The 11,156-nt window shown below is 36.7% G+C and overlaps 2 protein-coding genes and 1 non-coding gene across 3 annotated transcripts; 1 reads left to right on the forward strand and 2 right to left on the reverse strand.

Annotated features, from left to right (window-relative positions):
- Window positions 1–244: 244 nt before the first annotated feature.
- TRNAF-GAA (transfer RNA phenylalanine (anticodon GAA)) lies at window positions 245–317 on the reverse strand. Its single transcript has one exon. It is a non-coding gene; the product is annotated as a tRNA-Phe (tRNA).
- A 1,214-nt stretch (window positions 318–1,531) lies between these two features.
- On the forward strand, window positions 1,532–3,542 carry LOC111987772 (large ribosomal subunit protein eL37z). Its single transcript, XM_065760484.1, has 4 exons — window positions 1,532–1,663; window positions 1,782–1,917; window positions 3,130–3,231; window positions 3,317–3,542. Exons 1-4 carry the CDS (start codon window positions 1,661–1,663, stop codon window positions 3,364–3,366), a joined length of 291 nt encoding a protein of 96 aa, XP_065616556.1. The 5' UTR covers window positions 1,532–1,660; the 3' UTR covers window positions 3,367–3,542.
- A 1,672-nt stretch (window positions 3,543–5,214) lies between these two features.
- Window positions 5,215–8,615, reverse strand: LOC111987768 (GTP-binding protein At2g22870). Its single transcript, XM_024019509.2, has 4 exons — window positions 7,991–8,615; window positions 7,113–7,182; window positions 6,445–6,607; window positions 5,215–5,965 (listed from the first exon to the last, which is right to left on the reverse strand). Exons 1-4 carry the CDS (start codon window positions 8,496–8,498, stop codon window positions 5,747–5,749), a joined length of 960 nt encoding a protein of 319 aa, XP_023875277.1. The 5' UTR covers window positions 8,499–8,615; the 3' UTR covers window positions 5,215–5,746.
- Window positions 8,616–11,156: the final 2,541 nt, after the last annotated feature.

An 11,156-nucleotide genomic window follows, 5' to 3' on the forward strand; every position in this document is an offset into this window, starting at 1 on the left:
GAGACCACACAACACAAAGACAAAAGGTAAAGAGAGGGTAGGTGAAATTTTATATAAAAAGAGGTCCGATCGAGGAACAAAACGAAAATATAATGTAACTTCAGCAGACAAAAAGAGCGAGGGAAAGAAAAAGATATGTAATTTTGCAGAGAGAAAAACGTTGTTTATGGCGACCATCTTGTAAGTTCTAGCAGACATGCGAATGAGGGAGATAGATAGCAAAAAAAAAAAAAAAGAGAAAAAATGCGGTGAGCGTGGATCGAACACGCGACCTTCAGATCTTCAGTCTGACGCTCTCCCAACTGAGCTATCCCCGCTTGTATGACTATGGTTTCCCATATTAATTAATAGTAGACAAATATTCATCATAGTCATTCTTATATTGTTTCTTTTTCGTGAAGAGAGCTCCTAAGTCATAAGTCATTACTGCTTAGTGCCTAGTGGGTCAAGAGTTAAGACAGACTCCAGATAGCTGATGCCTGATAATGATATGTAATACTATCAATTTTCTCTAACGTGCCCATTACAATCCTAGCCCCGTTACAATCCTTGTCTTTTTTTTCTTTTTTCTGAATCATTGCACCCCTCGAAAAAAACAAAATAAGCTAAACCAAATAAACTTTTAATTAGTCAGGAAATTAAAATATATTGGGAATTTTTTTTTTTTGAGAGGAAGGACATAAAGCTGTTATTAAGAGAAGCCAGCTATATCAGCATGGATTACATATAAAAACTGTGGTGGGACATTTTCCATTCAAAAAATAAAAATCTAAGACATCTATAGTATATTTCTTTAGAGCAACTTTATACCTTCGTCGCAAAGGCTTAGAGAAAAACATTGTCCTACTTAAAACAAACGACCTTTGTGGAAAAATAGAAACCATGTTGTGTTTGAAAATTCTGTCCCAAACCCAAGACTTGATAAGGTGTGCTTGAGTCAAGCCAAGGAATTTTTTTATTGTGTGAGTAAGGCCAAGCAAATAGCGCCTAGGATTGCTATTCTGGTTAAATGGTCCAAGCCTCTCCCGGGCTGGTATAAGCTCAACACTGATGGAGCTTCACTAGGAAATCCAGGCAAGGCATGCGGTGGAGGGCTAATTAGAGATAGTGAAGGGAGATGGATTAGGAGATATTCGAGGTCTATTGGACACACAACAAGTGTAATGGCTGAGTTATGGAAACTGAGAGATGGTTTAAAGCTTGCTGTTTAGTTGGGAATTGGGTGCTTGGAAGTGGAGCTTGATGCCAAGGTTATTGTGGAGATGTTAAACAATGCTGATAGTGCTAACAGTGCTAATATAAAATTTTCTTTATTGTTTTCTGATTGCAGATTCCTCATAGCAAGAGTCACATAGGTTCAGATAGCTCATGTATATATAGAAGGTCTTTTGTTGTTATCTATTTGCCTCTGACCAAAAGGCCCATTGACCATAGATATATAAAGTAGTCAAAATTCACAAGGCCCATTTGGGCCTGTTAACATGGATTAGAACCCGGACCAACAAGTCAACGATCCAACAGTCCAATACCAAAAAAAAAAAAAAAAAAGCAAAACCCTAATTCACATCGCTATATTAATATCAAAACTCTCAAAAGCCACAAAGAAACTCTTCCTTCCTCAAAAACCTAGCTCAGGGCTTCTCTCTCTGCAACAAAAGAAATGGTACTCTCTCTCTTTCTCTCAATCTCAATCTCTCTAGCTTTTACAAGGGTCTGTTTGTTTTGTTTGATATTAACATGTGTATGTAAAATGATTTTTTAATATTGAAATGAATGAATAGGGAAAAGGAACAGGGAGTTTTGGTAAGAGGAGGAACAAGACCCACACGCTGTGTGTGCGATGTGGGCGCAGAAGCTTCCATCTCCAGAAGAGTCGCTGCTCAGCTTGTGCCTATCCAGCTGCCCGTGTCAGAAAATGTCTGTGATCTGATTTTCTGGGTTTCTTTTATTTTCTATGTTTAATATATAAAGGAAGCTAGATTTATTCATTATTGACTTGTTTGGTGAATTGGGTTTTTCTCAAATTCGAAAAAGAAACTGAAAATTTTGAAATATTTTGCCTTTTCATTTTCGATATTCAGGAACAATTTTTTTGTTACAATATACAACAACAAAGGTTTAGTCTCATTTTTTTGGGGTCGGCTATGGATTCTCCACAGATTAGTTAGGGTCGGCCACAAGTATTCTTTTCCTGCATTCTATTCTATTGAAGTCATAGTTTATGTTACTTCCTTAATTGACATGTATTGTTTTGCGTAGTTGAGTTTTGTTCTTGTTGTTTTTTTTATTATATGCTTTGTTTGGTTGGTTGGAGAATCTACTAGAACAAATGATTGGTGTGACACTTTGTGTGTTAGGTTTAGTTATTTGACATTAAACCTCAAGGTTGTGTTTAGATACTTGAATTTGAATTTTAGAGTGATGAATTTGAAATGCCTTAATTCCAAATCCATAAATATTTAAGTATGTCATTCATATGGATTTCTAAAATTCTACGGGTTTAGAAGTTATTTCAAATTCAAAGGATTTTAAGGTTTAAAATTCTTGGCAGATTTGTCAAATCTAAATCCTTGACGCATTTGTAAACTATCCAAACAAGCTATTTGGATTTTAGTCCCCCAAATCCAAATCCATGTGCCCAAATCCTGCCATCCAAATACACCACAAGTGAAAATGGAGCATAAAGCTACTACTTTGATTTGTGAAGTTTGAGTGTTTTCTTAATGAATTTACAAGAAGAATAAGCATTATGTTAGCTCTAAGAAAATTTTCATTTCTTCTTTGGTGTCGGTTATCTGATGATTTGTAAGCTGATGGATTTGGTAATCTGTTTTGGTGCATTTTGACTTTCGTCTCTGTTGGTTTTTGCTGATGGGTGTTTCAAACTTTTGTTCTTCACTTTGCCATGCACAATCTCCTGAAACTTTTAGCTTGGTTGGTTGGCATTTTGATTGCCTGTTGTTGCTTTTTAAAGTATTTTGTACTAAGTTTTGAGGACAGAGGGTTTTAGCTTAGATGCTTACCATACTGCACCTTAGGTTTTTTAAGCATTGAAGTTAATTAAGGTGTTTATAATACTCTTGAGATACATGTATCTTGATGTGAGCTGTTGTCTGGGTTTGGTTTCAGATAACTGGAGTGTGAAGGCTATCCGCCGAAAGACAACTGGAACTGGCCGTATGAGGTATCTCCGTAACGTGCCACGCAGGTTCAAGACTAATTTTAGAGAAGGTAAATGTTTGTTTATCTACTGTATGCATGAATTGTATCAATATTTTTTGGCTGAATGATTGATCATCTTTTTTTGTTTATTTAGGCACTCAAGCAACCCCCAGGAACAAGGGAACAGCCGCTGCATCCTCTTAAAGTTCATGAGAGCAATGTTATTCAGTTTTGTTTGATATTCTTGAATTCTCAAACAATTTTTGGATCATTGTTTAAAGAGAGTTACTTATTGTTACAAGTCATGAGTTGCTTGCGATGTTGGAGACTTATAATTATCTCGGCTTGAATTTGATAATCAATGGTCACTATTTTCAATCTGTCTCTCTGTTCTCTTCATTTTTAGTTTTTCAATGCTTGTGTCAGATGTGATTATTTCTTGTTTGATGTTTAATATTTTGTCTCAATTTTATGTTTTTCGTCATTGATTGGATTGTGATGACTGTTGCTTTCATGGCATGTTGTGAAATTCATTCCATTATGGTTCCATGAGACAGTTAATGGATTAAAAAGAGAGAATTGATGGTTCTGGGCCTATACGGGATGCAAGCTTTCACTTTCTTTACCAAGTATAAATCTCAATATTTCAGCTTTCACTCTCTTTATCAAGTACAATTCTCAATATTTCAACCACTGCGCAATAATAAGCATTCTGGTCTCCAAATGTGGATTATTGACTAACCATGTTAGATGAACTCAGGCATTTAGCATAGGGTTTTTTTTTTCTTTTTTTCGTGGTTTGATATATCTTTTTAATTTATATATTTTTGGTGTAAATGTTTTCACATTTTGGTTTAATTTCTTATTAATCTTTGTCAGACACGTGGGTTTTAAGAAAAGATTGATTTGCTTTGCTGGTAGTGAATATCTCTAGGTAGAACAAAGGATTTCAACTAGCTTAGAAAGTCGATGATGTGTTTATAGAGCTAAGCCAACTTGAAAACCAAGTTCTGTGCTTATAGGCCAAACAGCGATTGCATTTTAATTGTTATGGACATGTTTTGTGCATCGCATTGTTACAAATACATAATGGAGGTTGGATTATTCTGGAGACTGTATGGACCTTCTGGTACCTCACTGTTGTGTGAATGTGTGTATTGATGTTCTTCGTACTGAACTCTGGAGTGTATTATGCTTGAAGCATTCCATTCATGATATCACAACTTTGTTATGCCTAAAATGATAGCATTAAAACTGGAAGCTGATATCTTAATTTGAATTTGTACATTTGTCTTCAAAAGAAGACAGAATTTCAGGCATCACCATTTGCCCCAAAACAAAAGATGCAGTGAGAAAGAATTTAAAGCTTAGTTTGCTTGATGCCCTGTTTGCTTTGTTTTGAAAAAGGGTTTGGTTAACGAAATAGATTTTTCAAAATTAACAGAAAATACCTAATAAACAAGATGGAAAATGTTTTTGATTTAAGGAAAGGAAAACCCCCTTCATTTCTTGTGTCTTTACTCATGCTGTTCCTCTGTCAACCGAGTCTTGTTTCACAAGACCCGGATAGACCTGCCTCTAATATGGCAGATTTTCCTCAACCTGATGGAAGGAGCAAGGCAGAGGATGGGGCAAAATTAGCCGATTCAACAATGGGGCAAGGTGGGGTTGGGTTTTGGCTGTCCCAATCGGCTTCTTGATTCTTGTTCTGTGTAGAAGACTTCACAACTCTCTTGAGGAAGGCACAGATGGAAAGAAGCAAACATAGAATTCTGACAAGTAGAGGAGGGCCAAAAATCACACATCTATGTTTTGTTGATAATAATATCGTGTTTTGACGTGCAACAATGAGAGTGCCAAAGACTCCAAGAACATTGGAAACTTTGGGCCAAAAAATAAATTGAGACAAGACAACCATATCCATATTAGCAAAGAAAGGTGCTACATTTCCAACATTTTCACAATATTTTCACAACAAATCATATGTGACAAGTAGTTATTGGTTTTAATTTGAATTTACAACTTAAAATTACTTGCCCATTACACTTCAAAAAAAAAAAAAAATTACTTGCTCATTTATAACAACCAATAACAACCTACCACTTAGGAAAATGTTACAGACATAGCATTTCTCTATTAGCAAAACCTTACCAAAATAAATAAAGGTTTGAGTAGATTTACTATATGAAGTTGTAGAACATACAATCAAGAACCATATTTTCACCTCCACATGAAAAAAGTTCCTCACCTATGTAGTACTGCCTTTCTAAGTGTAAAGCTGAGGAAATTGAATCATTGATCTTACCAAAAAGAAAAAGAGAAACAATTTCATAGAATTGAATTGTAATGTAGGACTTGCAGGCTCCTATTGTAGAAAATCTGGCTCTGCCTTTCTGAGTACTCTCCTTTTTCGCATATCTGTTGATTAGTTCAGGGCCTTACCACCGCTTCACGGGGACTTCACGATGATAGAAATCAGCAATTAACAATCTTGTACATCAAGATGAAGCACTTTCCTCTTTTCTTAGTCAGGAACATGTGCATCTGCGAAATTATGGGAACAAGAAACTTGATAATGCATCACTTAGTGCTTGAGCCAGTAGTTGCGTAGCTGAGCCATATGGAGTAGTATTTCATCACGACCCTGATTGGTAACACTGCTAGTCATAATCCATGGTGGTGCAGTCTGGAAGAAGCCACGTATCAACTCCTGAAAATCATTCACATTTTCTTCTGGTCTTTTCCCCCCATTCTTTCTCTTCTTCCGCTTGTCACATTTGGTGAAGACCAATGTCATGGGAACCTGCAAGAACATATATAAGCCGTCATACATCTTTCCTTGTTGAATGAATAGCTACAATATTACATTCTTGTTCATCTTCCTATTCCCTTCCTTGCACAATTAAATAGTTATGCCCAACATGAAAAGCAGCAGCAGTCACGGAGAAGTGTTTGTTGAGCCCTTCTTAAACTCAAGCCAAAAACATATTGTTGTTGCCAATATACTTAGTACCCATCAAGTTAAAACAAGTGGGAGTTTTGTGCAGTGGGTACAACCATTTTAACCGGCTGTAAACAGTCAAAAGAAGGGGAGCTGACAGATTGAAAACATAAATCATTACTATTGATAGACACCAATAAACGCGGGAAATAAGTCAGTAAAGACAGGATTAATGGTTCGAAATTATTGAATAGTTTAAAGATCTAGTCCTGGTTGTTTTAATCATTTCACATAAACATATCTTTGTTTTTCCTGTTAAAGATTACAGAAAATGAGAGTACCTGATTCTCACCCAGCCAACTAGCATACTCAAGATCAATTTTCTTGGCAGGAATGCTAGCATCTATGAGAAGGAACACAGAAACCAGTGTTGATCGGTTCAGGAAGTAGTCTTTGGTAAATTTTTCCCAATCTATGCGAAGTTCATGTGGTGCTGCTGCATACCTATTCAGCATTCACAACGGACAATGTTGTGACATAGAGTTTAAATGATTAGGTTATAAACAGCAGAATCAACCTCGTGCTGATAGATGGGTTCTCTTGACCCCAAAAAAAAAAACAAAATAAAATAAAATAAAATTTGTAGTCCAAACTCCAAACACAGAAATACTTGCAAAACCTGAAGGCATGATAAAATTTGTTGCAAGTCTGATACCATGTTAGAAAATTAAAAGCAGATCAAAATGTTTTTTAAATTTCTATCTAAAATATATCAGACAATGCTCTCCCAGGCAATAAAGTAAAAGTAAAACAAATTAACCCACCAGAACCAAGACCTAGAAGAAATGCTACTTTTTGAAGACCTGGAAGTTTTTTAATTCCCTAAAAAGCACAGCTCATATCCTATCAATCAATTGATGTCTTAGTCCTCAACTTCACCATTTTCACATATTACAAAATGAACAAAGGAACCATAGAAGAAGCAAGTACTCATAGCTTTCAGACATACCCATATCCAGGCAGATCCACCAGGTACCAGCTATCATTGATCCTAAAATGGTTGATGCATTGTGTCTTCCCTAGAAGGCAAAAAAGGAAATGAATAGTCAACTTGGAGCTCCTTTTCAAGTACTAAAGAGCACATCAGAATATAATTGAAAGCTCTAGTTTAAAGTTGGTTAGTGTTTTTGTCAAGACATCCTTTATAACATATAAATCCAACGTAAACCATCAGATACGCAAAAGTCTTAATTTCATTACACATCGGCGAAGAGTAACAGCAACAGAACATAAAAGGTAACTAGAATTCGAACATTTTTGAGATAATGAGAAGTAGGTCCGTTTGCAAGGCAAGATTAAATTAGTGAATGTGTTGACAAGGGAAGGGAGTGCCACTTTGCCACTTGAATTATTCATCTCAGACAGTAGAACTCAACAACACTATTGCTTTCTTTGCAGTTTCTGTCATTCACTGAAGTAGACAAGCAAACTTCATCAATGATAGTCCTAGTTCCCAGTAACATACAATATTCACTCTCTCAATGTAAGCACAATGATATCTAGTCTACCCTAACCATTTTAACCTGACTCACATTACAACTCACTTAAGCATTTGTTACCATAAGCATTGCCTAGACACTCTCACAGTCTCACCACAATTACTTTCAAAATGCAATAAATTCACATAGCCAAGACACCAATTAGTTTTTGGTATAAGCAAAGCAGGATTTGAACCCAAATCCCATATTTGACAACAAGAGAGTTTACCAGTTTATCTAACTCGATACTTGAACCATCAAATTCACATAGTAAACTACAAAGAAAGAAAAAAAATAGTTGCAAACTTGCAAAAAAAACATTTCTCAAATTTAAAGTGTAACAACAAACCAGGTTTCTTCGACGTAAGGGCGAGTTTTTTTCGTCGAACAATGGAGTTAAGAAGCGAGGATTTGCCGACATTGGAGCGACCAACAAGAGCAAACTCAGGAAGCCCATCAGAGGGGCAAGCCTGAGTGTCGACACTGCTTTTAACGAAGTCAGCTTGCGAAACCTGAGCGTCCCTAGCGTACTTACTCAGTACAATATTGGAACCCTTCAAGATTCTCGTACTCAACGAAGCGGCAGTGTCAGAAGAGACATCGGTATCTGGTGGAATAAAGAGCTTTTCGATTGAAATTGGGACATGGGTCTCTTCTGGGATATCGAGATTGTGAGTTGGTAATGGGATGGGTTCGGATGTGGTTGAGAGCGTGGAGTTGAGCGCAGAGAAAAGGGTGGATGTGTTTTTTGTGGGTAGTTTGGGTTTAGGGAGAAGATTGAAGTGGTTGTAGAGAAATGGCGTTTTTGTGAGGAAGATTGAGGAGTGTAATCTTGGTAGCTGATGAAGTATTACCATTTCGTTCTATCTAAAATTTTGTACCCTTTTTTCTTGATATTTCTGTGTGGCTAAGCGAGCAGACCATAAAAGCTCTGCTTTGTTCCTTGGTGTTGGAAAAGCCTAGCACAAGTGGGGGAGATAAATCTTGGGATTTTAGTTGAAAACGCGCCGTTTTTTTATCCACCAACTAAAAAACACCCGAGTTCTTTAATTCTTGTGTTTCTTGAGAAACGACATGTCGTTGTGAGTTTTTTTTTTATTTTTGGGTAAGAAGGGAGGTTTATTTATAATTAAAAAAAAAAAATAGTGATGATGCTTGAAAATCAATAGGTTGAATGCTTCGAACTACAATAGCAATTGGATGACTTGAAAAGAAAGAAAAAGACTATTGAAGGTGACCGGGGTGAACCGGCTAAGGGCATTCTGACGATTAAATCAGTTTTCTCTATAGAACTCAAGTATAATTAGTGAATGAATAGTAGAGCATACTTTGGTTTTGTGAGGCTTAATCCCTTTTATAAAGAGTTTGAAGTGAGTTTACTTGTTAGGTGCCACTAACATCGTGGGAGATATATGCACTTAGTGGGAAGAGTGGAGTGAATTTCAAGAAATTCACTCTATGTTCTGAGATGAGGGATTGTGGAAAATATTCAGAAATTTACTAAATGTTTATTGATCATCCATACCTTCTCATGGTGTAGATGACCATAATCTCTTTGGATAACTGGTGACATGCTTGGACGTCTTTATTTTATATTCGTGGTGCACATTTCTCCTTTCTCCTTTCTCCTTTCTAAAAAGACTATCTTAGACGTCACTGGTCTTGGACGACCATTATGGACGAAGACTACTTGTTGTTCATCACCATCAGCTAGTACATCAAATTTGTCCAAGAGACACCTGTGAAAGGTAGTGTCCAGTTACAGGAACTAAAAGGCACTCACGTGGATCCCTATACACAAAAAAGTAGGAATGGCAACGGGTCAAGTTCGGGCCAGGTTTTTCCATACCCGGACCCGACCTGCGGCCCAAACCCGACTCGTTTACTTAACGGGTTTTTTTCCTGGGGCCCGGACCCGCCCCCGCCTGGCTTCGTGGGCCCCGTCCAACTAGGCCAAATTTGGGCCTAATTCTCGAACCAAATCATGGCCTAATCACAATCAATTTTTTTTAAGGCTCAGATGCCAAAAATAGGCCCAACCAGCTTAAAATATGAAGGAAAAAAAGAAAAGAAAAAAGGGAAATGTCTTACACCCGCTTGTGTAAGATCTTGAGTATAAGTATATGCATTATGCCTTAGTGTCAGATTTTTCCTCTTTTTTTTTTTTTTTTTTTTTTTTTAAAAAAAGAGGAAACAAATCAGTTTTTTTTTTTTATTTTTTTTTTTTTTTTTTTTTTGTGTTAAAAAAAGAGGAAACAAATCAGTTTTTTTTTTTTTTCCTCTTCTTTGTTAATACAGATTTTTCACCATCAAAAAAATAAAAAATACAAATCACATATTCACAATCCCAAACATAAACAGAAACACAAATCAGTTTTTTTTTTTCTCTTCTTTGTTAATACAGATTTTTCACCATCAAATAAATAAAAAATACAAATCACAAATTCACAATCCCAAACATAAACAGAAACACAAATCAGTTTGTTTTTTTGGCTCTTCTCTGTTAATACATATTTTTTACTAAAAAAAAAAACACAAATCACAAATAGAAAACAAAATCAGAAGATCGGCTGGGCTTTGAAGGATCTGGTACAATCAGCTGTGCCTGGAGAGTGAGAGTGAGGCCGTGAGGGTGGCTGAGAGTGAGTCCGTGAGGGGGGTGACAAGAGGAGCGCAAGACGGAGCGTGACTGCGTGAAGTGTGAGGTTGGCCGTTTGCTGTGTGAGGCAATGAGGGACGAGGGTGAGGACTGAGGAGGTGTGAACTGAAATGAGGGAGTGAGGAGGGTGATGAGGCCGGAGGCGTGAGCTGAAAAATGAGGGAGTAGTGTTTTACTGTGTTTATAGCTATATATATATAGAGGGGGGTTTTTTAGTAATTTCATTGTAATTGGGCCTTATCCGGGTCGAGTTTCGGGTCGGGTTTCAGGTTTTTTTAATAAAACTCGGACTCGCTTCGGGTTTTTTTTTAAAAGCCCATACCTAACCCTATTCTTTATTAGGTCGGGTAAAATCCGCCCCATTAGGGTCGGGTCGGGCCAGGTATCTGCTGGTCGGATCTAAATTGCCATCCCTACAAAAAAGTCTCATACATATTTATATAACACAAAAGATAGACAATCAGTAAACACTTCTAAAAAGCTAGCATGCGTCCTCCCCTATTTTTGAGACCATCTGCTACAGAGTTTGCTTCACGGTATATGTGGTGTAGATGGACCACCAATTCCCTATTGAGGAGCATCCTACAATAAGAAATTATAGGAAACATTTTCGGAGTCAAGTTCCCAAGAAGAAGTTAGTCATGTAAGAACAAAAATGGAATCAACATTAACATTTAAAAATTTAATACCCATGTCCAAGTAGTAATTAAACCTTATCTAATAGCTCACAATTCAGCCTTATTATTAGAAGCAATCTTGATGTGACAAAAAAAAACATGCTACCCATTTTCTCAAGTGATCATGGATAATGAGTATTTTCTTTCCCTTTATTTTTTCCTTCTTTAGAAAAAAAATG

The sequence above is a fragment of the Quercus suber genome, unplaced genomic scaffold (genome assembly GCF_002906115.3).
Source record: "Quercus suber isolate HL8 unplaced genomic scaffold, Cork oak 2.0 scaffold_18, whole genome shotgun sequence".
NCBI lineage: Eukaryota > Viridiplantae > Streptophyta > Magnoliopsida > Fagales > Fagaceae > Quercus > Quercus suber.

Bases quoted from the DNA above. Each gene is read 5' to 3' on its own strand.
- LOC111987768 (XM_024019509.2), bottom strand. From the start codon at position 8,498: ATGGTAATACTTCATCAGCTACCAAGATTACACTCCTCAATCTTCCTC. The intron at 6,608-7,112 runs GTATGTCTGAAA...AATGCTGAATAG, and splicing joins GTGGATCTGCCTGGATATGG to GTATGCAGCAGCACCACATG. The intron at 5,966-6,444 runs GTACTCTCATTT...ATGTTCTTGCAG, and splicing joins GTTGGCTGGGTGAGAATCAG to GTTCCCATGACATTGGTCTT.
- LOC111987772 (XM_065760484.1), top strand. The intron at 1,918-3,129 runs GTCTGTGATCTG...GTTTGGTTTCAG, and splicing joins AGCTGCCCGTGTCAGAAAAT to ATAACTGGAGTGTGAAGGCT. The intron at 3,232-3,316 runs GTAAATGTTTGT...TTGTTTATTTAG, and splicing joins CAAGACTAATTTTAGAGAAG to GCACTCAAGCAACCCCCAGG.